The 25,138-nt window shown below is 44.7% G+C and overlaps 8 protein-coding genes across 8 annotated transcripts; 4 read left to right on the forward strand and 4 right to left on the reverse strand.

Annotated features, from left to right (window-relative positions):
- Positions 1-3,049: 3,049 nt before the first annotated feature.
- Positions 3,050-4,808, forward strand: FOMMEDRAFT_151984 (uncharacterized protein; the record flags this gene model as incomplete). The annotated part of the gene is made up of 13 exons (XM_007262887.1): positions 3,050-3,074; positions 3,143-3,162; positions 3,216-3,248; positions 3,304-3,400; positions 3,453-3,478; positions 3,534-3,564; positions 3,621-3,653; positions 3,703-3,779; positions 3,834-3,888; positions 3,940-3,997; positions 4,392-4,432; positions 4,486-4,511; positions 4,566-4,808. 13 exons carry the CDS (start codon positions 3,050-3,052, stop codon positions 4,806-4,808), a joined length of 765 nt encoding a protein of 254 aa, XP_007262949.1.
- A 1,057-nt stretch (positions 4,809-5,865) lies between these two features.
- On the forward strand, positions 5,866-9,204 carry FOMMEDRAFT_165411 (uncharacterized protein; the record flags this gene model as incomplete). Its single annotated transcript, XM_007262888.1, has 3 exons — positions 5,866-6,046; positions 6,098-6,570; positions 6,628-9,204. The coding sequence occupies 3 exons, from the start codon at positions 5,866-5,868 to the stop codon at positions 9,202-9,204; spliced, it is 3,231 nt and encodes a 1,076-aa protein (XP_007262950.1).
- A 509-nt stretch (positions 9,205-9,713) lies between these two features.
- Positions 9,714-12,466, forward strand: FOMMEDRAFT_75916 (Acetamidase/Formamidase; the record flags this gene model as incomplete). Its single annotated transcript, XM_007262889.1, has 24 exons — positions 9,714-9,758; positions 9,981-10,000; positions 10,058-10,097; positions 10,150-10,171; positions 10,225-10,257; positions 10,314-10,424; positions 10,477-10,511; positions 10,569-10,605; positions 10,656-10,703; positions 10,755-10,821; positions 10,888-11,101; positions 11,157-11,173; positions 11,238-11,272; positions 11,326-11,369; positions 11,486-11,512; positions 11,571-11,648; positions 11,710-11,742; positions 11,795-11,825; positions 11,880-11,910; positions 11,964-12,015; positions 12,081-12,090; positions 12,160-12,174; positions 12,227-12,330; positions 12,389-12,466. The coding sequence occupies 24 exons, from the start codon at positions 9,714-9,716 to the stop codon at positions 12,464-12,466; spliced, it is 1,227 nt and encodes a 408-aa protein (XP_007262951.1).
- A 109-nt stretch (positions 12,467-12,575) lies between these two features.
- On the reverse strand, positions 12,576-14,115 carry FOMMEDRAFT_117583 (survival factor 1). The gene is made up of 4 exons (XM_007262890.1): positions 14,042-14,115; positions 13,789-13,989; positions 12,791-13,730; positions 12,576-12,737 (listed from the first exon to the last, which is right to left on the reverse strand). The coding sequence occupies exons 1-4, from the start codon at positions 14,056-14,058 to the stop codon at positions 12,624-12,626; spliced, it is 1,272 nt and encodes a 423-aa protein (XP_007262952.1). The 5' UTR covers positions 14,059-14,115; the 3' UTR covers positions 12,576-12,623.
- A 90-nt stretch (positions 14,116-14,205) lies between these two features.
- FOMMEDRAFT_17171 (uncharacterized protein) lies at positions 14,206-17,661 on the reverse strand. The gene is made up of 19 exons (XM_007262891.1): positions 17,337-17,661; positions 16,981-17,282; positions 16,800-16,927; positions 16,699-16,736; positions 16,388-16,644; positions 16,222-16,328; positions 16,094-16,166; positions 16,003-16,047; positions 15,927-15,939; positions 15,902-15,906; positions 15,776-15,818; positions 15,634-15,723; positions 15,572-15,580; positions 15,498-15,521; positions 15,356-15,443; positions 15,260-15,292; positions 14,919-15,207; positions 14,628-14,855; positions 14,206-14,559 (listed from the first exon to the last, which is right to left on the reverse strand). Exons 1-19 carry the CDS (start codon positions 17,368-17,370, stop codon positions 14,296-14,298), a joined length of 2,070 nt encoding a protein of 689 aa, XP_007262953.1. The 5' UTR covers positions 17,371-17,661; the 3' UTR covers positions 14,206-14,295.
- Positions 17,662-18,575: 914 nt separating this feature from the next.
- FOMMEDRAFT_17172 (uncharacterized protein) lies at positions 18,576-22,482 on the reverse strand. Its single transcript, XM_007262892.1, has 19 exons — positions 21,961-22,482; positions 21,607-21,908; positions 21,425-21,552; positions 21,318-21,355; positions 21,008-21,264; positions 20,835-20,941; positions 20,701-20,776; positions 20,607-20,651; positions 20,536-20,548; positions 20,476-20,480; positions 20,379-20,421; positions 20,224-20,325; positions 20,164-20,172; positions 20,084-20,107; positions 19,940-20,027; positions 19,846-19,878; positions 19,493-19,793; positions 19,217-19,444; positions 18,576-19,151 (listed from the first exon to the last, which is right to left on the reverse strand). The coding sequence occupies exons 1-19, from the start codon at positions 21,995-21,997 to the stop codon at positions 18,639-18,641; spliced, it is 2,349 nt and encodes a 782-aa protein (XP_007262954.1). The 5' UTR covers positions 21,998-22,482; the 3' UTR covers positions 18,576-18,638.
- A 53-nt stretch (positions 22,483-22,535) lies between these two features.
- On the reverse strand, positions 22,536-23,581 carry FOMMEDRAFT_102558 (uncharacterized protein; the record flags this gene model as incomplete). Its single annotated transcript, XM_007262893.1, has 4 exons — positions 23,411-23,581; positions 23,258-23,357; positions 22,865-23,198; positions 22,536-22,809 (listed from the first exon to the last, which is right to left on the reverse strand). Exons 1-4 carry the CDS (start codon positions 23,537-23,539, stop codon positions 22,536-22,538), a joined length of 837 nt encoding a protein of 278 aa, XP_007262955.1. The 5' UTR covers positions 23,540-23,581.
- A 123-nt stretch (positions 23,582-23,704) lies between these two features.
- Positions 23,705-25,087, forward strand: FOMMEDRAFT_102559 (uncharacterized protein; the record flags this gene model as incomplete). The annotated part of the gene is made up of 5 exons (XM_007262894.1): positions 23,705-23,944; positions 24,007-24,278; positions 24,341-24,519; positions 24,583-24,842; positions 24,911-25,087. The coding sequence occupies 5 exons, from the start codon at positions 23,705-23,707 to the stop codon at positions 25,085-25,087; spliced, it is 1,128 nt and encodes a 375-aa protein (XP_007262956.1).
- Between the last annotated feature and the right edge of the window lie 51 nt (positions 25,088-25,138).

Below are 25,138 nucleotides of genomic sequence, written 5' to 3' on the forward strand. Positions count from 1 at the left end.
TTCCCTACATAGTAGTACTTAACTTATGAGGGAAAAGGTCATTTGTAGATAGTAATAGATGTTTTGTAATGTTATAACACTTTTTTCTTGTATATTCTTTAGGATTTTGATACACATAGATCTAGCTTGATTAAGAGTCATTGTTGACCTATTTGCAATAGTTACAATTGTAGGAGTTATGTTGTATACATCTGTTAATCAAAATAGATAGGGAGTAGCATGTATTAATGTACCAGAATCAAGTAAATCTATTGTTTGTGTATAGGATTTCTTGTTAGCTATGATTGTATTTGTAAATATGTTAGTACATACCTAGGAAGTGTATTGTTCGAATTGTTTGTCCTGGTTGCTTGGAATAAGAGTGTAAGCATTATTGTTCATTTCAACATTGTCTTCCTTTAATTCAACATTGTTTTTGTTTAGGTTTTTAATAATAAATGTGTTTGTTGTGTTTTCTACAGTTTGATTCATTTTATACACAATGTTAGCCTGATGTTTAGTACATACAAGCTTTGTAGCTTCAGTAGGAGGTTTGTAGCATTCCTTAGAGAAATGTCCTGTTTTTCTACAATTGAAACATTTTGCTTTTGTTAGATTGAACAGATTTGGCAGATTAAATTTTCTCTACTTATTAGCTTTATACATTGTATTAATGTGTGTATTATTCTTTGTCTGATCATTAGAATCTTATACTTGTTTAGTACAGTAATTGTTGTAGGCATTCTGTAATGTAAGGATTAGTTACTTCAGTTCAACTTTCTTATGTTCATTAACTGGTTTGCCTTTGTTTTGGGCATCAGTAGATTGTATTATTGTATTTACTATGTGTGTATATTACTCAGGAGTAGTAAGCAATATTACTACTTTGTATGTAGAGTTGTGTAGTGGATCACTGTTAGCAGACAGAGTTGTGTATGCTTCCTCAAGTCTGTCTAATGTATGTCTAAAATGTTTTACATGGTCTCTACAAATAAACAGTACTAATTTGTCAATAGCCTTTTTACATACTGTCTAAGAGTTAAAGCATTCTTCAAGTACTTTCATTAACTGAGGGATAGATGTATTGAAGTGTATATAGTTTGCCAATATTGTGTCAGTAATGTTATTAACTATACATACATGAATAGCCTTAGCTATCTCCCTCTTAGCTTTGTTCTGTGGTTCATCCTTTAGTAAGTGTTCAAAGCATATAACTGTAACACTAGAAACAATACAGTAGTGCTACATCTTGTAGTTCACTTCAGTCTTAAGCATTGTAATGTTTTGACCAAAGTATTTGGGTACATCAGCTGGTTTACAGTGTGTATCTGTACATGAGGGAACCATGATGCAAATGTGTGCAAATGTATACAAGTAAAGAGTTTAGAGTGTATAGTGGATGCATGTATGTAGGGAGCTCAAGGCTCATAACCTGTTGAGAGGGAGAACTTAAAGGGGGCACACATAGACAAGGGGTGAGGTGACAATTGACTGCTCAGTGTCTCTCATCCTTATATTGTATGTATTCTAACTGAGACATTATGAAGTCATTGTCTTGTGGTTCGTCTGTTGATGAACTAATCATCTCATAATACATGCTCCACCTCAACACCCTGCCACCCCATCTGCCAACCTCTTCACAAGCCTCAAACAAGCTCATGGGTCTCCTATCCTCTTCATCTCTTCATCTCCATGACTCTCCACTACCTTTGCACTCACGTTTCCTATGTACACAAGCTCCTTCACACTGCAGACCTTCTCTGCAAAGTTAAGCGAGTGTGGAACACAGTTTGCATACAGTGAATAAAGCCGAGAAACGTGAGTGAATTATTTGGATGCACTGGCGGAAAGGTTGGAGAGGGTTAGACTTGTTTTGTAGCAACCATTTTTGTCTTCGGGAAGCAGGTTTCAGGGGGTATGGATGGGGCTGTTTCCGAGTTGAAATTTGCAGTGCGAACTTGGTATGTATTTCGGGACTCCGGGACTTTGGACGATGATGAAACGACTAAGATGAGGTACTAAGCGCTTAGCGGACGCACCCTGTTTGTCGTTGTTCAGCATCTGCTTTCTATATACAGTAAGCTTTGTTGATCACACAAACAATGTAAAACTGTGTCCAATGTATATATCACACACCTTGCATATTTTTAAAGCAGCATCAAGAAGAAAAAAGTGACTTTCATGTTATTTTTTATTAAGTGAAAAATGAACTTGAATGGAATCTGCAAATGAAAATAAATAAACAAATAATCCTACCTTCTGTAAAAGGCATTGCAGTTACTTTCTGCAAAAGGTGTGACAAATATTCTCCATGGTTACACAGTAACCCTTCCTTGCCTTGCCTAGTCCGGCAGTAGCTACTAATCGGACAGACCATCTACTCGCTGTTGCAGTGACATGTAAGACTGTTCGAGACCACTCAGAAAATTACAAAATTACAAGCGATGTGAAGGTAAGTACACACGCTTCCATATAGCTTGACACTTGTTGATGCGCAGCCTAACTACACAGTCTACACTCCCTTCACTGCAGTAGTGTTCGTTTCCTTCACTCACAGGTTACCGAGACCTTCCTTGCAATTTCATTTCGTATAACATTTCAAGAACCGAAAGGTTGCTGAGGTGTGATTCATTCCCTTGTGAACGGTCAGGATAGCACCTGACAGATTGAAAAAAACAACAAGGTCTTGCTTCAATCCTATGCCAACAATATTCGCTTCTACCTGAAGCCATTCTATCGAGTGGAGCGTACAACGCGTGCAGTAATGCGATGTTTCAGGTGTCAGAATCGCAGGTGTGCATCTGCAGTAATTAACTTACCTGATCGGATTGGTATACTGCGGTAGAAGCGTTTACGATCGGATGCTTAAATATCATCACTTTCAAGTAAATCGAGCCGCTAGCCTGTTTGCCTCTTAGCTATATCCTTTCATCTCCTCGCCGCAATACTCTGTAGCCCAATGTCTATACTGCATCTGCAAAATGAGGGCTGTATTCATTCTGAAATAAGCGAGGTCATGATTTTTCGTGTATGCATTTTGATATTATCTAGCATTTCAGCACGCTCTGACATGTATCTTCAACAGTATTTTACAGGTAAGCTTGTGAATGTGGGACATGATATCTGGCCTGCGTAATACTCGACTAATCTAATGCGCCGCTAGTCGCCGCTCTGGCCCTTGCAGTACGCCTTTACATGATTTCTTTGCTGCAGGCTCGTGCTAATTTCTAAGGGAGGTTCACGAGTATCTGATAACCAGTAAGGGAGAAGTGCGCTCCAGAACAATTCTCGCATGGACTGGATTGTTCAAAATTACATTTGCAGGTGGAGCTTATATGGCCATCCCGGTTTTCACTGCCAAAGGCGCTCTTCTATACGAACCGTTACCTTCCAATAATTACTGCGGTGTTCACAACCTACAGTAAGTATCCCCTCTTCAATTTTGCTACTTTGATGATCCTAAAGTATTCAAGTGGAAGTTTTTGATACTACATATGATGTCAGTGGGCATCGGAAAAACGCGTTGAAGCATGATCCTGACACAATTTCCCCAGAATTGTGAAGCCGCAGTAGTCATTTCTTCCCGTATGTTTATTCAATTCCATGAATAATAATTTAAGCGCTTTAATCGTGGTTGCCAGTATTGCTCTCCTCGTGCTATATATGTGCTGAGGGTAAGTTTCTTGATTAACGATTCATGTTCTAGGGCTAACCTGCACTTAGTGACGCTCTGCGTAAGAATATATGCTCTATGGGGACGACGCCGGACGATACTTATTTTCTTGGCGTTTATGATAACTGTAATTTCAATTTGCTGGTAACAGACTAGGAGCATTCCTCACATTGATTTTAAGAGTAGCGCAATTGGCGGCTATTATTTATCAGTGTCTTTTGCTTTGTCTGGTAGAGGTACTCGTTCACTCCTCTTCAGCGGCTAATACAACTGACCTGACATGTCAGCTGCCCGAGTCCGCCTGTTCCATTCTGGGTGCCTTTTGTTATTCTCTGATCAGAACGAGTGGGTGGCATATTTTATTCTTGTCTCTGAGGCAACAGGTGGGGATTTCAATGAAAATTATTACCTTGAGCACGCCTGATGACTAATTTGGCTCCATTCATCGCTCGACAAGTTGTATTTGGACTCTTGCTGGCAAGAGCCTTTAGCTATTGTAAGTCGTCAGAGTATTTTCAGTTGGCTTTCACTAAGCAAACTCAGATCGTAATTCGGGATTATTTAGTAATCTTCTAAAGACAATGTTTGCTGGAGGTACGTCATTCTTGAACTTTTTAGAAATTTAATTTTATGACTATTTTCTGAGTACGCACGCACAGGGGCAATGTACTTTTTATCCATCATTTGTGAGTGAGAACTCGTTCTTTTTGAACAGCCCAATTGAACTGTATGACTATAGGCATGGCATTTGCGAACATGATGCTGCTACTTCACGAAAAGGTGAACTGCAGCCTGCATCTCTGTCGTTTTGTGCTGACACTACTGTAAAATAGAGTCCTTTGAGCCACATTCTCTTGAAGTATGATCTTGATGACTCCTGACTATAATATTAATACTGACTCTTAAGTTTTAGTATGCAAGCAGTCCTCTCTTGCGCTTTGAGCAACCGGCTTCTCTTGCAACTTCGAAAAGTGGACCACAGGCAAATTACCTCCGAAGTGTCTGCCCTGGCGGAGACAATGCACTTCAGATCGAATTCTGCAACCGTCTCCGACGAGTAATCTGGTGCCACAGACTGCAACTCTCTGGCCCTGCAGCGACCGACTGGCCATCCGGAATGCCTGAAAATTTTCAGGGAGGTTATGGTCTTTTGTAATTGCTGCCTATATAGAAGTATGTAATGCAGACATTGACTTGCAATAGGACAACATTTGTTCCGAATTGGGCAGCTGTATCAACAGGTCTGGAGAGCTCTAAGCTAGCAAACAGATGTCCATTTCAATCCAGGTACCGGTCAGGTTCAGGATCCGGACAATGTCTTAACATCCAAAGTAAACAACATACAAAGAAGGTCTGTAGGCATAGGAAAGACAGCACTTCATCTAGATCCAGTTTGTTTGTCTAAAGGAGCTACTTAGGTCAAATGTCTGATTACATTAAAGATAGGACAGGGTTTGAGTAACCGGGTACTAATTGATTAGATGACTTGCTAGTATCTCTTGTATTAGTCCGACCTGCAATTCCTGTTTCCTGCTTTCCAGAGCATCCAGATCACAAACTTGAGACAATGCTAATTGGATTTGAGTCAAAGCAGTGATTTGCAATCATTTTCCAAAATACTGTAAGACAAGACACTTGGTCAGGAGCTGGGCAGTGGAGTGTGTAATATGTGAAATAGAAACTATTCAGATTATTAGTAACCAGTAGCTCAGTAGTAGTGGTAGAAAGTGGACAAAGTCAGGGTCCACAGAAAGCAATTTCCCAGCAAATTTGGGCAGTATAAGGGTGGAAGGCAGTCTACGAGCAGCTGTACAAAGCCAAAGAATGTGGTTGTGGATTTTTGGCAGGTACCAAGGAAGAGGGAAGGGCGTGAGAAGATTATTTTGTGCATGTCGACTTTTGGTTTATGGAAGGAGCTGGTCCGTTGTGTTTCGAAGGCTTTTTCTGAGTGTCTACTACTAGTGTTTGGTGGTAATATGGATGAAACGGATAAAGAGAATGCCCAAGATGATGTAGCAAGTAGTAGATAAGACAGCAGTGCAAGTGTGCCTATTGTACCCTATACAGGTATGATGAGGTCATTGAGCTGGTCAACGTCGTGGGAAATTTAAACTGTAAGAAACACGTGATTTGGCTCTCATTCGTTTCCCACGTGCTATGACCTGCTAATAGAGAGTCAAATTAGAGACCAGCATCCCTATGCCAGCGCCGCCATGGCGCGACCAGAGCCTATGAATGCAACTGCGACACACAGCAAGGTCAAGGTATCCCTATATTTTCCAGATCCGTTGTTTATAGCCGGTGAACATGTAGCGGGCAAAATGGAACTTGAATGCAAGGCAGAAAGGGGTTTGGGTATTAGTGATATCCGGGTTGAGCTCTTTGCAATTCAAGGTGAGGGAAGCGAGTTGAGTAGTGGTAATTGAAAACTGACAGAATTTTTAGAGCTCACATCGCGCGATCATTCCGCGACAAACACGTTCATGCATTTAACGCGTTATTTCCAAGGACCGGGCTTACCCCCATCGAATGCCGTGCATCCGCATCCATTGCCTGGTAATGATGACATGCTCCCTGTGGATTATTATCTGGCGAGAAAAGGGACAACAACGTTCTTCTTTCGGTTTCCTCTTCCGGTCTCCTCTCCTGCTAGTATTGACTTCGGGAAAGGACTTGCGAAGCTCAAGTACGAGGTGCGAGGTAGCGCTAGCGTATCATGGAGAGGTGAACGGCAAAGAGTACTCGAAAGGAAGGAGATTTCAGTAATTGAAGCTCCTGGAGATGCTTCGGATGTCGAGGGAGTTGTTGTCGGAGAAAATGGCAAGATTTGGGCCCAGGGGCGTATTCTCAATCCGTACATTGTTGGTGGACGAGACGCGTGCATCGAACTGTTTGTTAAAAACCATTCTAGTAAACGAGTATGTTCTCCGTAATTCTTTTCTTTGAAGCAGTATTCTTACATAAATCTATAATAGACAGCCAGTCTCTCCTTGACTTTATCGCGTCATCTTCATCTTCCGACTACATCTCACCTCCAAAAGTCACTTCAAATATCGGACGTCCTTGCCAACGTCCCATTTAGAGGTCCGGACTATATTGTGCAGCCGGGTACAGAAGGTATCGCGAACCTCGTGTTTTCGGTGCCCAAGAATGCCCAGGGAATGCGCGCCGGTCGACTTGAAACGGGCGAGGAAGAGGATGGTCGCGAGCCGGTAGAGAGTCTATTTGATGTCCGTTGCATTATAGAAATCAAGATCGGAATGGGTTTTGGCAGCAAGGACATCATTTTTGAATTGCCCGTTTCCATCGTTCATCCCGCTGCTATGCAACTCTTGCCGCCATCTCCAGAGTTATTCGCGCCCCCGCCAGAGCTACCACAAAGGTTGTACTCGCCTCCAGTGCATTCTGTGTATCAATCCCCGCCACTGGGACCGACGTACGATCTTTATCCCACAGCATATATGAGCCCGCCCATGTCACCGCCTATTCTCACTCCGAATGTGCCAGTTTGGTCGCCTCCACCACAAGCTGTCCCGCCAGTAATGATGATGCACGACCAGCACTATTACTACCCGCCACCGCCTCTGATGGAATACGCTTACCCGGCCCGTCCATCAAGCGCGGATCCATTCGTTGCGGGACAATTGCCTGCTCTGCCAACACAACCGACGAACCTCGCTGCGCTGCCTCCGACACAGAACGGTGTCATCTCCACCGGCATCTCCCCAAACCCGGATTCACGTGAAGCTCGTCCCGAACAAGGTGAACCTGGAAAAGGAGAACGAGCGTCACGTATTGCTGCTCATCTACGCATGTCCTCGCGTAATCGGTCAGTATCACCTCCCGCCCATAGGTTCCCTCAAACATCACTCGCTCCGGTACCTGATAATGCTCCGGGAACATTGCAAGTAACTCAGTCACCGGTGGACACAGTTAGGAAGGCAAGTCCCACAGAAGAACAGCAAGTTCTCTCTCCTAGACCAGTACTTACTCCGAAGCAATCCTTCTCGTTTGACCGAGGAACTGTCAAGAGTGAACATGTCATTGATTTAGAACGCATGGCTGCAGAGGAGTTGGAATCTCAAAATAAGAATAATGAGAGGAATAAGTCGCTTCCCAGGCCTCCTGCACTGGATGCGCCTACCACGCCGAAGCTTCCACCGGAACCTACTCTACAGCCAGTTCCTACACGTCCGCGTCCAGAGATCTGGGCCAGAGAGAGTGGCCTAGCTGCCCTTGAGGCTAAACTGCTCGAGCAAGTTGGAACTCGCAAGCCTGACACCGACCGTCGAATAGACGTTCGAAGTGTTTTACCTGGTCCGATTACAATACCGTCGCCGAATGATCCACGTTGTGATCCGCTCAATGACTCAGCTATATCAAGCCTTGCGCTTGGAGCAGACATGTCATTGGATAGACTGCCATCACCCGCGTTACATGTCGATGATGAGGTTCTCACTTCAACTCCCGCTAAACCAGCTGTCAGCGCCGAGAAGGATAGGTCTCCAGACAGACGTACCGTCAATGGAAAGGAGAAAGGGAAACGCAGTAGCAATACAGCTCAACTTCGGAAAGCTGCAACTGGTCGTGTAGCAGCTTGGTTAGGTGGACTTCAGTCTGCCTCACCTCCTGAAGCCGACACTGCACCAATTAGCAGTCCAATTTCTCCTACTGACGACCTTCCTTCTAAAGCGGATATAGATCCGCACCCTTTACTTCGCTCTCCAGCGGTGCCTGCACTAGAAACGTCAGACGTTCCGAAGGCAGATGGAATTCCGACTCGATCCTCTGGATTCATTCTACATAATGCGAAGGACACATCCTCCACGTTCGAGGTTCCAAAAACCAAATCCTCCAAAGAGCCCCGTTCTCCGACATCTCCTCCAAAGGAACCTGCTCCCACATTACACTCGCCCTTAGCAAACAGTTTATCACCACCGAAACCCGTGCTGCGTCGAATAGCAGAGTTCCCAAACAAGCGTCAACTGTTGGAGCACAAATACGATATCCGTTCTGCTCGTGGTGGCCGTGGTGGTAAGGTTACATCAGTAGCAACGCTATGGTCGTCCTTAGCATCGCAGCAAGAACCAACTTCATCTGCAGCCCGACCGACTGAGAAGGCTGGTACTTTCAGTCCAACTTTCAAAGGTTCCCAGCCAAAGATGTCGCCGTCTGACAAACACAAGGCAGCGTCGAAGACACCTCCCCATGCCAAGAAGCAACACGACGACGTAAATACGAATGTTGGTGATTTAACCGCTCGCCGAGCGAGAATGGTGAAATCCACATCCGTTCCGGCTGTGGTGTCGTCTTCCCTTGCAACACCTGTATTATCATCCACTGCATCACTGGCTCGTCCTATACAAGCACCATACCCCAAACGATCATACCCACCAACAAATGCCATTCCCACCATTGCGGAACAACCTGCATCAGAATCAGCAACACCAAGAGCGCAATCTGTAAAAGCACCCGCTGCGAGCGACCTAGCTTTCGGCCAGGCGCGATTGAAAGATCTAATCAGAAAATATCAACAAGGATTCGGACAATAGAACGGTTTGTAGCAATTTTTTCTCGTCTTCTTGTTTCTTCTTGTTTGTTTTTTCTTCTCTCTTGTCTTGTGTATGCTGTGATCATTTGCATATTTGGAACGATTCATACTCCTGTGTCTCACTCGGATCTCTATTTGCTATCTATTTCCTGATCTGTAACGACTCACGACTCTCACTGTGACGATCCTATCTACAATTAACGGTATTTATTTGCTGTGTTTCAAATTATCATTTGGCCTCGTGACAATTGCAATTATATCATTTGGTGGGAACTTGGCATTTCTTCGATATGTACCTCATTATTTCTAGCCTTCGCAATCTCACAGACCTTATCTATTCAACGGGTGCTATGAATATTGGGCCCAGAATTTAACCACGGTCTTGAGCGCCTTATCAACTGGACCAGCTGATGATAAATAATGGCAGAGGTGTCCTTCTCTTCGTCTCTCTCACCTTCCTCTTGACGTCTAGGTTCTCTTTCCATCCCTTCGCGATCCAGAGTATAGGCCATGGCTACCAAAGCAAACTCTGTTCCATATCCGACTTTGATTAAAGTGAGTGCATTGACTTCCTTTCGACTTCCGTTTGACTCCGACGCTTAATTTGGCATGTCATAGATCAATCCCTTCGTGTTTGTCCATTATATCTGCAAGCTTGTCTCATTCTTGACTGAATAATCTGTGTTATGAAGGGCCTCGGATAAGCAGAAGGTACAGTTGCCTGATATATTTGGGTGAATGAAGCCATGCTGACGTCACGTCTATCATTTTGATAAGGCTCTTCATAATCGTTGGCAGTATATCAATTCCTTTTTATATCTAATTCTATTTTATGACTGTTTGCACTTGTCAAGCCCTGACATTCCCGCAGTGGTGGCTGTCAAGCCTGGAGAAGTGAGTTGCATGTATGCAATGTAAACACGTTCTTACTATGAGACTTGTGCAGGTTTTCAAGATTGAATGCATCGGTACGGGAAACCTAGGTGTTGTCTCTGAAAAATAAATAGATCTACCAAATCAGATTGGACTGGCGGACAAATTGGAAACAACGATAGTAAGTCTGTGCCATTCCACATGCACTTTATAATCTAAGAGAGCTTGTATTACTAGACAGTGACGATGTTAAGAACGTTGATCTCTCGAAGGTGCATAATTTGAGTGGACCTATTGCTGTGGAAGGCGCAGAGCCGGGAGATTGTCTCGTCGTCGACATTCTTGATGGTGCTTATCTCGGTTTCCATCCTATCCAAAGTTCGTTGATTTACTGTGGCAGTCACACCTTTCGAGCAAATGCCCTGGGGGTTCACTGTTTGTCATATTCGCAGCTTAGCACGGTTTATATTAGGCTAATGATTTGCTTCCCAGGGTATATTTGAATTGACCAACGGAGGCGGATTGTTTGGTATGAGATACTGTTCGTCCGCCTAGGGCCCTGCTCATAAGTATCCGCAGCTCGCGAGTTTAACAGTAAGGCATGCAAAGCTATTTGGGACATTGAAGGTCCGTGGAGTACGTATGCGCATATAGCCAGTGCGTACTGAAGTTTCCCAGGAATATACGCAACATCGAGACACATTCCCGGGGTACGCTTCGCGGGTGTATCGCATCCCGGTCTCATGTATGTGACCTCATCTACTGAATGTCCTAATTCGCCAACTGACCGACTCGTGCTACGATTTCACAGAGGAACAGCACCATCTGCTGAGCTACTTGCGACATGGAACAAGCGCGAAGGCGAACTCATCGCGGCTCATGCCGACTCCGTGCCAGCCGTGGCCTTCCCTCCAGAACCTAAGGGTGCTTACATCGGACAGGATCTACCTATAGATCTCGTGGATAAGATTGCACGGGAAGGCGCTAGGACGATTCCCGGTCGAGAGCATGGTGGAAACTGTGATGTAAGACCCGTTTTCATCTGACATGTCAACGTAGGTATTGATCAAACGCATGTAGATCAAGAACTTGTCAAGGTATGTCGTTGCCTTCCGAGGCTTGCTTGCGAGAGGCTGAGTCATCACAATCTAAATCTTGTAGAGGATCGAGATGCTACTTCCCCGTTTTTATAAAAGGTACGCTTATATTTATGCATCGCATCTTCGACAGATTTTGACAGACCGTTAAGGAGCAAACCTGTCTGTTGGCGATTTGCATTTTTCTCAAGGCGATGTGAGCAACCAGCATTCTTTGACGATAGCGATCCATTGATTCAATTCATCGACATTCTAGGGAGAGGTAATTTTGTGGACTACATACCAGTAATACTAATCTCTCATAAGCAATAGATGTCTTTCTGCGGAGCCATTGAAATGGTTAGTGATATACATTCTCCTCATGTCTCATATATCAGCTTACCGGCCGTTTTTGTAGGCCGGTATTATTACGTTAAAGACAAGCATCATCAAAGGAGGCGTAGAGAAGTTTGCTCTGAAGCAGCCTATATTCTTGGTGATTAGATCAACTAACTTTTCACTCCTTGGTTTGGAATGCTAATGTGCTCATTCTGTAGCCGTCGCCAATCGATCCGCTTTATTCCTCAAAGGTTGGCTTACTCTCATTGCTTGTTCGCTATGCAGATCCTCATCGCATTTAAGCTCGTATTCGAAGGTCTTTCTGTAGACTATCGTACGTGACAACACCTGTCTCTGGATCAATTCGGGTAATTACAGAGCGGAGTAGATGGCGACGGAAAGCAGTATAACATGGATGCGTAAGTATGAACTCCGAGTAATAAATGCCTTCTTTTTGAAGAGCATTCCGTAGGACGGTCGCGTATAAACAAGCAGCGCTCAATGCTATCGCATATCTCATGAAGGTAATGCCACTCCTCAATACTTCCTTAACGATTTGATCGCACTTGTATCTAACGACGTGTAACAGCTTGGGTATAGTGAGGATTGACTCTTTACGCATTAATTATTTTGGCTTGAGCCATTTCGCTGACTATTTGCGCGTCTAGCCCGTGAACAAGCCTGTGAGCAATCCTTCTCTTGACGTTGGCTTTTCTAACTCTTTATTTGTTCTAGATATACTGTTATCAGCTGCACCAGTGGAAAGCCATGTCGGAGCACTCGTCGACTCGCCCAATGCTTGCGTCACTCTGGCTTTACCAGTTGGAATTTTCGACTTCGTGCGTTCCTTTGTCTCAAAATCCATTATCAATGATAGTTAATGGAACGATCGTTTAGGATATCCTTCCCAGGGACGATGGACTTACGAATCATGACCTTGGTCAATGTGCGATCAGGAGCGATGGAGTCTGTTAAGTATCATGATATTCCCGTCCATGGAGAAGATTTTAAGCTGTTATGTCGTCTCTTTGCATTATCTGTAAGAGTAAGAGTAGAGAAACAAAGAGAAATTATGAGATATTCCATTGCTTGCATTGATGTGCTAGATAGTACAACAGGGAAGAGCAGGTAATTAAGAGATGAAAGACGCCTCGTTGTATAGTGTACCCGGAATTTCTATACCAGCAGATCCACCTGGGATGATAGAGTCTGGAGCAATCACTTTCAATGTCGTCGGGTTGTACCACTTCGAAGCGCACGTCAGCGTCGTAGACTATGTTGCAAGACAAAAGCACCAACCTGATATATGAACGGCTTCGTTCCGGCAACGTAACTGATTACAGCCTTCACGACGGCAGGAATCTCGGCAAGGAAATCCACTTTCTCTACAAGACCTTTCGGTTTCGACGGGGATCCAACGTCTACTTTAACTGACGCAGACAATTGACCCGGCACATCCTTCAACGTAGATGGTCCTGCCCAGATAAATTCAAGTTCCTGTGGAGCTGCGTACGAAGTATCGGGGTCGCGTATGGTATTATAATGGAATGCTCGTGATTTGAACTTAGCCGCATCTGACGGCTTTTGACCGGGCAATATCGTCTCCGCCGTTACGCAAACGAGTTTCCCACCAATCACTAATGACCCAAAGTTGACCTTCACTCCTCCCGATCCGGAACCCTTCGGGCCATAAGCGTCGAGCGTGGTAAGCTCCATCTGGATCGCAGAGACGCCACCATGTTCGTTGCTCTGGAAGTCGGCAAAGTTCCACCGCGATGCGACAAGGTTGGGGCGCATGCCCATTATGGCATGAACATACATACCGGGTCCGCTTGCTTCAATAGCCTTGCCCTTGTATATGATATGGCCCTTACATTGCGTACGCGGCCAGAAACTGTGGAACACAAATCCGTCTGGTTTCTCGATATCTGGGCCGTAGTATGAGGTGCCTGACTTGGGACCCTTTCCAATCTTCCACCCAGGTGCAGAGGCAGGCCGCATAACATCGAGCGAGACTTGGACATCTTCAGCAGCGTGTGAAAATATAGTGTACGACTCCGGAGTATCGGAGCCGGGATTCGATTTATACGTAATCGTGAATTGGTCCGACTTACAGGATCTCTTGTCGTGACCAGGAGCGGGACTAACGAAGTTGGAAACGTTTGTTGACCTCCATACATGCTCCTTCGTTGTAGGGTTGTACAGCTTGAATGTAAACTGCACCGTAGGATACCATACGCTTCAAGCAAACGCAATTTTCAGGCGATCGAATTGGACAACAGACATGTGCGACTTACCCAATAGACGAATGGATCACCTGGCACATTAAGAACGTTCCATCCTCCAAGAAGTGGTAATACGTCTGGGTCTCGGAGACAAAGCCTCCTGCACACAACCATTCTAAATCTTTCGGTTCAAGTTCTCCCGCAATCTCATTGTCTGAGTAGCGCGACGCAACTGGATGGAAGGTAGTGGCATTAGGGTCGACAGGACCAGAGCTGCCTCATTAATATTGTGAGCAGATGATGGGGAACAATGTTCGGAGCTCACCCCCAAAGCCAAGACATTTCCACAATAGAAAATCGAGACTGTATTACAACAACTCAGTGGTTTGAGCAGGATGGATCGTGTTCAATGTTCATCATTGCCTCCTGAGTCCTTACTTGGTTTTGTAAGAGATTATCGTGGGGATTGTGTACGTAAGGAAGCAAAAAGTATGACATGTTCAACACTACTAACTAGTACTACGACAATTACATTCGCTTTACAAAGCAGAGTTTCATATCCGCGTCTTCACCACTTTGCTACGTCCTTTTCTTCCTGGATTTCGCTGCTAGTCCGTATCCTGCATCTTCCTCCATGTCATGCCTCGGACGTTTGTTACTCTGAATGGGAGTTCTCGTCGGCGTCAAATACACGTCTCCTGCTTTACTATGTCCTTTGCCGTCTTTGATTGCCAACGTATCTGGAGTATCCTTTCGCTCATATGCACTGCCTGCATTGTCCTTAGAGTTCCAACCATCCTTGGGCACCCCGAGGCTAGATGTCTGGAAATCTGAGCGGTTTTCCTAATGAAAGGTCAGGATGAAAATTGTCAACTGTGACATTGGCGACAAATTCAACGAGTAGCTATTACCTCGTAATAAGCTTGAAACAGACCATTGACATAATAGTGTATCTGTACGTTCACATCAAACCTCTGGCGTCTCCAAATGTGCCACAGGTCATGAATACGACTAATTGCAATCTTGCACAGGGCATCAATTGTGCTTATAGCCTCCTCTATGTTTTCGGCGGTAACATCTTCTTGACCTAGCATGCGAATGTGGTGATCTAAAATAAGTGAAACGAGCGGTAGGAACGTCTATATAACCAATGAGTGAGTTGTGCGTTGTGAGTTGTGACCTGGAAAGTTTCTCTGACTCACCGCCTCAATCCTCTCGCTACCACAAATTGCACCCATGGAAGTCTGATCCACCTTGAAGCTCACACTTTCCAGTCGATCTCCAATGATTTTCTCAGTTTTAGCGCGCCACTCATTACGCAAATTGTTCATTTTAGCCTTTGCGATCGGCTCTAGACCGTTCATAGGGTAAGGACTCCCTGCAATCAATTTGATTGTCTTTTGCGCTTCGAGATACTGTTTCATAAGATTCTTGTGCTTGACGCGCTGCATTTCGAGCTGAGAATAGGATTCCTCGATCTTCTCTTTGTAACTGTTCTCATCCATCAGCATCCGTCAAGAGGCTAGTAGAATCAAATCCGTACAAGATGTTATCAGCATCCCAACCATATGCCCAGCTGTGAAGAGGTAGGGATGTATTAATATGCAAATTTGTAAACAGACAAAGCAGTATTGCTTACTAGGCAATCCATTCTGGTACGGTCCATCTCGTTGGTTTTTTATGCAAAAACTCGTTCAGTTCTTCAATAGAGATGTATCCACTCGCGTCTATTGGGGAAATACGACATGAAGTAGAAGCAAGAAGATGCACTAAAGGCCTACCGTCATCAATGGCGTCCCCGATAGCTGCGGGTTACTCTTTACTAGATATTGTTCATTTTGAAGGTAGTACTCACCTGGGTGATCTAGAAATGATCGATTAAACTATAGATTAACGAAAATGTACAACATGCCGTACAATGCACTTTGGAGATGAGAGACTTTGTCCAGACATCTTCATGATCTACTTTGTTATCCCTCCATTTACTGTTGAAATGGTAGGCTGTGGCTATTGATATTGTTCAAATTCACAATTTGACAGAAAACATCAAGTGACCTGCCATCAATGAATAGTCGCCTCTTGACGTTTGATTGTTTCGTCGCCTTGATTGATGTGAGGACTTCCAGTAAATCATTGAATTAGCAATCTACATACAATGCCTGCAGACATAAATCAGAATCGGTGCAATTGCAGTCATCTTCAGGACTTACTCATCCAGACATCCTTTTGGTTGGAAAAAAAAGAACGGGTCAGACTCTCAAATGCCGGGATCCAGGTCAAAAGCACCTTCATGTCGTTGTCACTTATGAGCTCATAAAGCCCTGAATCCACCTAACACACTTTAGCCCGACATTGTCATGAATTCGAAGATACTCACTTTAGTCATCATCATCTTCGTCGAACGTTCTATTTGTTTGAAAACAAAATCGAACTTGAGATCGAACAGGGCACTGTTTTTCAGTGCATTTAGTGAACACCTCTACATACCTACACCGTGTCACTGACCTGCTCTGCTTTCTGGTCTCATCTGCACTTTCTTTGATCGCTCTGAGGACGTTTGGAGTGATAGTCTCTCCAAACTTTGACGCAAGTTTATCGAGGAGTGAATCATTCTGTGAGTATGTGCAGTCGCTTCAATCTACGTCCCGTGTAGAAATTGTATAGAACGTACATTCTTGACATTCTCCTCACCTCCATGACTTTTAACGAATTCGATCGCCTGGTCTTCCTTCTCATCGGTGAGAGATGCAAAGAAGCCGTACACCAGATTAATTTTAACTTCAATGCGTTCCAATGACACTTTGTTGGATGCTGTAATCAGATTTGTCTGGGCTGTGAGCAAGTTGTTCAACTCCGTCTTGTGTTCCTGTAAGCCGGAGTGGAATTTGTTTAGTTCTTCTTTGTTTCCATTCGCAAAAACAAGGTGTACTGCTCTTCATTCAGTACAAGGAGCCTTTACACAAGATTTTTCAGGAAACGCACTGAGCGTGGACTTCAAACCCTTTGCTCCATAGAACTCTCTGACAAGTAAAGGGTGACCATGAGTATATGTATCTCTGCCTGGTATGAGTGTAAATACGAACCCGCTGAACCGTCCAAACCTTTGAATTGTATCGCAAATGCCGGTCAGCACTTTTTTAAGAGGGACTACTAGAGCCTGGATCTCCTGGAATCCTGGTTTCAGAGTTCCAAGCACTATCAAAGTTGTAGACTGTTTGGATCACATATTTAGTATATCTTTAACTAAAATATAGGCTTGCTGACCATATCGACGAAAAGAAGCACGATTCGAACATCGTTCTCGCGACGTTTGGACTCGAGGGCTACAATGCTCTGGAGTGTTTGTCCGGCAGCTTTGCATGGCGGACACACGCTCCCCAAAGTTTGCAATAGATTCGCCACCTGGTAAGCTGGCTCTAGCAAGGTATGAACGACTTCGCTAGCTGTGGACACGATCTTGCTCCGCCCATCCTTGGATTCCTTAGCTCTCTCCAAGGTCACCCTGGCTTTGCTCATGGCCTCTTCTGCATCTTCAATGCTCTTGGTGGCATTTTTAAAGATCCGGTCTAGAGTTATTCTTTAAGGGACAGCGATACAGCGAAGATGAGAATAATCCGTACCGATTCCAGGCATTCTATCATCCGCTTCGGCCATGGTGGAGTACAGATAAACAGTAAGCTGAGTACGTTTACACCAGCTCTTTTTATACCCTTCCAACACCACTTTTGGAGACGCTGTTCATTAGGTCGGCCCGTGGGTAGGTAGACTCCAGTAGAGATGCATAGAAGATAGCGCAGTGTAATCTCGATCTGCAAAAACGTGTCTACCTCCTAGCAGAAGGAATACTGTTGGTCAAGGAAATTGTACGTACAATGTTGTATCTCCCCGCTTCCATGTAACAGGAATGTTGATGATACCAATCACATTTACCAAACGCATCGTTCCAAGGTTCCGCAATCGATATGGAGCAATGAATTAGCGCTAATCCGATATTTATAGTATGTATTTAAACGTATCTTTAATATTTGACACACTCTTAGTGAATGGGCGTTTAACACTTACAAAGTTACAATGCTTGAAAGTAGCCCTGAAAAATTGTTGACATGTTATTTTTGGTGTTACGTGATCTTCGTCTGCATATATTCAGTCTGTCAGGACTCAGAACCTTATTTTCTCATAATACCTGTTGTATACAAGAGAACAGAACCTCGGTCTAAGAGACTTACGTTGTACTCCTGGGGTCACTTGGGGCAATCATGCATAGTCATTTACCTTTTGTCATTTTGACTGTTTGTTTGCAAGGAATTTTATGCTTTGATTAGAGAAGTCACGATTGTAAAGCAGCCCATTGGAGGCCTCACGATAGAGATATAATTTGATTGCATCTTACAATTTTACAACACCTGACACCTTGCGGAAAGCCCCTGTCTATAGACTGATGTTTATGAGCTCCCTGGAACAAGTCCAAATAGAATTCTCCTCGTTTTGTTACTTGTATAGAGTATCTCGGCATTTCGAACACTGCTAACGGCCACGTTTACAACCATTATTGGCAGCGAACATCATGGAAGACCAATGCGATTCTCTCCTCTCATTCTAGGCTGCTGCTATTTGCAAACTTGAAGCTACTTTGACAATTCTGGTGGAATTACGTCGATTCAATACAGTCCAGTAAGCGCTGGGGTTTGTAAATCCGTTTAGGAATCTGGTATTTGCCTGTGAAAGTGCTAAGTGTTTGCAGCATGGCTAATCAAGGAATTACGACCTGTGACACTTCAAGTTATTCCGAACGATCCCTAGAAAAGCATCTTCACAAGAGAATAGGGTGCTGGCTTGAAACAGTCAGAGTAAAGGGATAAGGCGTTTCTATTATTTGAGTTGATAAACCGAGCACTGTGAACCGTGTACAATTTGTTCATCATCTAGTCTTCATCCGAGTCGTTCTGATTATCGCTATCGTCCCCTCCATCGTCCCCTTGCTCTCCCTCGTCCTGATCATCATCTACATCCTGTTCTCCAGGTTCTTCGTCCGTATGAACCTGTTCCACATCACTATCGGGCGGAACATCGCTTGAACGATTCACACTCTGTTCGTTCTCACTGTCGTGCCCTCCGACACTCAGAGCAACGTGCTCGTTAGGTTCTTCATCATCGCTTTGTGCGTACGATGGTTTGATACCGCGCTGCGTGTCCCTACGATAGCGCTGGGACGGACTCTCGATATTCCGTTCCACGTTTACTTCTGCCGCTGGAGAAGCATTCTCACGTTGTGATGGTAGTGAGCGTTCTTGAACAGTCGATGCGACAGGGGCTTTTCCGTCTGCTGCATGTTCATGCTGTTCTTCTGCATCGTCCTCTGAGCCCCATTCATCTTCTGAATCCCACTCGCTAAGATCTTCATCTTCACTATCGGTCTCGAAGTCCATCCGGTTTGCCTGTTTGACATCGCGTAGCAATAGTCAGTATAAAGTCTAAAAATGTACCGATAAGCATGTCTTACCTTGAAATAGTCCTGGAACAGGCCGTTCGAATAGTACCTAATCTGCACATCAACATCCGTCCGCTGACGTCGCCAAATGACTCGGAGATCATCAATACGGTCATGAGCAACCTCGATTAATGTCTGAATTGTGCTTATTGACTCCTCCACGTCTTCATCTGTGACTTTCGCTTGACTTAGCATATGGACGTGACGAGATAAAATGAGTGAAACGAGTGGAAGGAAGGTCTGCTTGTGGAATGAGTTCATGCTGACTGGCAGATCATCGCGACTCACCGCTTCAATCCTCTCGCTCCCACAGATAGCGCTCATCGAAGTATACTCAACTTTGAAGTTCACACTCTTCAATCGAGTTTTGATGGTATTTTCGACTAGATTGCGCCATTCGATGCGTAGTTTATCCATGTGAGTCTCTGCAGCTGCATCGAGATCACCCATGGTGTAGAGACTATCCGAGATTAACTCGACCCATTTCTGTGTCTCTTCAAGATATCGCTGAATACGCTCCGCATTGGGCCCCTGCTTGTCACGTAGGCTTTCAAGTTGCTTATAGGATTTCTCGATTTTCTCTTGATAGCTGTTCACTTCCATCAGTATTCATTCCGTGAGCATGGAAAATATTTCCTTACAAGATGTTATCAGCATCCCAGCCGTATGCCCAGCTGCAAAGAATAAGGCGTCAATTATTACTTTATTCGCCAACAATAATGTGTGAGTCCGTACTAAGCAATCCATTGAGGGATAGTCCAATTAGCTGGTTTTTTGCGCAAGAATTCGTTCACCTCTTCAACGGAGATGTAGCCACTCGCATCTAATTAAGACCTGAGGTTGAATAGATGTCGTATGAAAAAGCCGAGAACGGCGTACCATCATCAATGGCGTCGCCGATGGCTACAAGATTATTTCTTTCAGTGGACAATCTACATAGGTCAGGCATGATTACTTACCCGGATGATCTAAACGGTCTCTGTCAGAAGTGGGAGTGTCTGGACATGTGCGATACTCACAATGTACTTTGGAGATAATGGACTTCGTCCAAGCATCCTCCCGATTGGCCTTGTTATTTACTTTGTACGACTTCCATTGAACATTGAAATAATAGACCATAGCTATACGCCATACTCAGCGATGCGATCGTCCAAAAAACGCTGATCAAAGTTACCGTCGATGAATTGCCGTCTCTTCACGCTCGACTCTTTTGCAGCCTTGATTTATGTGAGAACCGCCAATAGTACGTTGTGTCAGGATAATACACATACAGTAGCTATAGGTAATAGTCAAAAACGCAATGTCTATATGTTGTCTTTTTCGATACTCACATTTCCAGATTTCCTAAGGATAAGTAGACAAATGGTCAGATGACGAACGTAAGGGAATGGAATCAAAATACCTTCACGTCTAGATCGCTGATGAGTTCGTAGGGCCCTGATTGCAGCTGCAAAACGTTAAACATACGCCAAACTAATAAGTTCGGATATACTTACCTCCCTGAGAATCGCTTCGGTTGAGTCCTCAATATGCTGTTCGATGGCGAACTGCAACTTGAGGTTGAACGCAGCACTAAGTCATAGTGGCTTAAATGAGTGGTTTTTAAACATTTCGGCTAACGATTACTGACTAGCTTTGCTTGAAAATCTCCTCCGCACTTTCTTTGATAGTTCTACGAATGTTCGGAGTAATAGTCTCTCCAAGTTTTGACGCAAACTTGTCTAAAAGTGAATCGTTCTGTACGTATGTAATGCCAATTCAGCTCGTATTTCATATTTCGCGAAGACATAGGTAAAAGCGTACATTCTTCACATTCTCCTCGCCGCCACGGCTTTTAACGAAGTCGATCGCCTGATCTTCCTTCTCATCGGTGAGAGATGCAAAGAAGCCGTATACCAAATTGATTTTCCCTTCAATGCGCGTCAATGACGCTGCGTTCGAAGACGTGATCAGGACTGTCTGAGTCGTGAGCAATAAGCTTAGGTCCTTCTTGTGTGACTCCAAACTATCGTGGAACTCGGTGAGCTTGTCCTTGTTGTCCTTCGCATGAATGTAGTGCTCTAGTTTCTAATAAGACCCTGATGATTCCGATATTATATGTTAGGAAACGTACTAAGCTTCGACTTCAGGCCCTTCGCCTCGTAAAATGCTCTGGCGGATAACGATGGAATTTTGAATCAATTACTTAAGAAAATAATCAATGAAAACAATACGACTGACTCGCTAAACTGCCCAAAGCTCTTCATTGTGTCACAAATTCGATTCAGTAGCTGGCCTAGGGGAGCCACGAGACTCTGAATTTGTTGAAATCCTGGCTTCAATGTCCCGAGAACTATCAGGGTTGTAGACTACAAAAACAATACTTAAACATATATCTTCGACAAAAATGCAGAATCACTGACCATGTCAACAAACACGAGGCCAATTCGGACATCACTGTCTCGTCTTTCGGCCTCCAGATCCACAATTCCCTGGAGTATAGTTCCGGCGGTTCCGCACGGAGGGTAGAAATTGCCCAGGAAATTCAACAAATTTGACACTTGAGAAGCGGGCTCTAGCAACGCCTTGACGATTTCACTGGCTTTGGCAACAACTTTGTTTCGTCCCTCCTTGGACACTTTCGCCTTCTCCACGCTCGTCTTGGCTCTGCTCATGGCAGCTTCTGCATCTTCAATGCTTTTCGTGGCATTTTTGAATATTTGATCTACAAGCACTGTTGAGGGAAGAAATGCGACGAACCGAAAACAAACTCGTACCGATTCCAATCATATTATCTTGACCGTGGTCCGCCATGGTGAAGTGAGGATGGACGGAAAGCTGATTGAGCTTCCCTTGATCCTTTTGTACCCTTGCAACTTCTGGTTGAGAGTACGCTCACCAGATCAGTAGATCTCGATCTGCGGAAAACGTGTCTGCTCCCGTTGCTTTTCGACGCTTCGTCTAGCGCTACGCTCATGTGTGCATGTTCGGAGATTGGTCTTGACAATAATCTACACATTTAGTCCCTGATATAGTCAGGCGCTAATCTTGAATTTCGGATGCCATCATCTGCTATCGGACAGATCAAGGGCAGCAGGGCTAATTCGTGTTCAGCGCATGATTCGTAGACGGGCCTTAGTTCAGCAAGCTGAGCTTCTCCGTTGATTCGAACATTGGCCAGGCACTCTTCGTAAGCGTGCCCGAATCCGTCTATGGCCGTATCCAGCGTCTTAGACGCCCACGTCTCTAACGCACGGTAATGAGCTGGGAATGGACTAAATATATCCGGTCTGCGACGGCAAAGAAACTTTGGAAAGTGATGATTGAGCAACGATGTTCCTGAAACAAGGAACTAAGTGTCGTCGTGCAGCGCCCATGACACATCTGCGGAAGGAGTCGTTACGGGAGGGTGAAGTAGAGTAGTAGCATCTCCCTCGTGCAATGAGCGGAAATACATCTTATTCTCCTGGAGCAGTCTCATTATTGTTGACGTTTCATGAAAGGACATCTTTGACGGGTTCTTGTACTCAATTTCTCTAGGCCAGCCTTCAAGGACGACACCATACGCAGAAAGCTTCTCGGGCTTTGTCCATCTCATCTCGGCATTTCGAACACCGCTTACAGCTCTGTTTCGTGAGATATTAGTCTGCGCTATTACTTAGGAACGATCAGATCATTCACCTCAGTCTGGACCGCATCTCAACATAAAGATTGTTCTTCATGGTTCCAGCTGGAGTTTGCTTCGAACTGGCGGAAGTCAGGGCAAGAACCGGAGCTTGTACACCAGATTGAGAGCCTGAAGATTTCCTGCAAAATTCCTTGAAATTTCGAGCGCCGGTAGCACCACCGTTCCTGAGACCCCGCCAGTATTCACGTCCTACGGTAGTGCCTCCGAGGAAGCCCTCGTCAGTGTTATCTGCTGCAAAAGGGTCGACCACCAGTAGAAAGGAGTGGTGTCCTGCAACTGTCAGGAGCGATTCAAGTGTTCTCGAGGTCCTGTCAAGTACGTCGTGGACTAGGCAGATTAGATTAAGCGTGAATGACCATCGAATGACGAGGTTTGTAGCAGCTCACCGAGCGACCGAGCCATTTGATTGGGCTCGTCATTATGCGGTTCTTTTCTTGCTTGATCAAATAGATATCTGCTATGCCATTCTGCAGCTTTTAAACGGATCTGACTATTTATTATGTCCGTGCCACTTTAACGTAGTTCGCGTTGAAACCTACGTGTTCAAAGTCTCGTCCCTCTCTTCGAGCGAATTCTTGCAAATCGTCCAAGCTTTTCTCGAGAAAGACGTCAAGGCGTTCTAAGAAGAGCGCATCCTCGTTGAAGTTATTTGCGAACTCGTCTGCCATTGGGATAAATTAAAAGTAGATGCTGGTAGAAGTGAAGTTGAGTACTCTCGTCGAGGGGAGGCAAGCAAGAAAGCGTCGATCCAAGCGTCGATCCTTGCTGCTTTAGCTTACTTTAATACTTATTTCTGAACTCATTTGTGTCTCGTTTCTACTTCCACGATTCCTATGGGGCGTACAAGAGTAAAGAACAAAAAAGCAACATCAACAGTCTCATCTTCTGGAAAGGAAGACCCATCAATCGAATCTCTCTTCTCAAAAGCCCAATCGCTACTAACACAATGCGATTATGACCTTTCCCAAAAATTTGCCTTGCGCATTCTGCAACGTGCCCCTCACAACGCAGACGCGAAGGAGTTGCTAGGAGTCACCCAGCTTGAGAAGGGTGAACTTGAGGAGGCAATGCAGGTATGATTGTCTTTGCTGCTAATTATTAAACGCACTTCTGATGTTTGTTCATTGGTTTTTAGACGTTCCAATCTTTACTCCCGCCTGCACCAGGTGCTCCAAACCCACCACCTCCTTCAGCTCACTTATATCTGGCGCAACTCAGCGAAGAGGATCCACATCTAGCTCTCAAGCACTATGAAGCGGCCGTCGGTATCTTACATGGACAACTAAAAGGCAAGGAACGGGCCACACAAGATAACGGTGGTGAAAATGAATCGGACATCCGGAAGAACATCGTACGGGTTTTGGTTGCGATGGTTGAGATTTGGATGGCACCGACTTATGATTTATGGTACGTCCCACACCCCAACGAATAATTTCACCCCAACCATGCGGATTCTGACGAATATCCAGCTTCGACCCTAGAGCAGAGGAGACTTGCGAATCTTTGCTAAAGACTGCATTCGAGACCGATCCGGACAACGTCGAGGCTTTGATTTGTCTTTCTTCATTCCGGCTATCCCAACAACGCCCGGAAGAAGCAAAAGATGCAGCGATGAAAGCCTGGTTATCATTCAAAGATGTTGAAGAAGGTCCGCGTATTTAAGTAAAACTTCTAACTTCAGTTTATCACTTATTCGCCAATAAACACGCAGATGACTCCAAACTACCACCAATACCCACTCGAATAGAGCTCTCAAAGCGATTTATCGAATCATCCGAATACTCTCCCGCATTATCCGTTTTGCAAACCGTAATGGCCTCTGACGACCAAGAAGTCGAGGCATGGTACCTCGAGGGTTGGTGTTTCTTCCTCATGGCCGAGCAAGCAAAAGAAACGGAAACGAAAATCGAAGATTTGTCTTGGGAGGAACTCGCAAAGGATTCTCGGGATTGTTTGGAGAGTTGCAGGACGGTAGGCTTATTTTGACTTGCATTTCGGGTGGTGGGTTAATATTGATTGACTTTTCCCTTTTGATTCAGCTGCATACAAATCTTCAACACTCGGATGATGAGTTGCTCAAACATACGTCAGAGCTCATAAACCAACTCGATGCATTGGGAATTAAGCCGACACCTGCTGAGGAAGGGGACGATGGTGGAGAAGAGGAACAGTGGGAGGACGTCGATGGATCTGACGAAGACGTAGAAATGTCATGACTGCGACTTTCAATTGCATTGCATTTATTTTTGTGCTCTATGTTGAGTGGT

This window comes from Fomitiporia mediterranea (genome assembly GCF_000271605.1).
Source record: "Fomitiporia mediterranea MF3/22 unplaced genomic scaffold FOMMEscaffold_2, whole genome shotgun sequence".
Taxonomy (NCBI): Eukaryota; Fungi; Basidiomycota; class Agaricomycetes; order Hymenochaetales; family Hymenochaetaceae; genus Fomitiporia; species Fomitiporia mediterranea.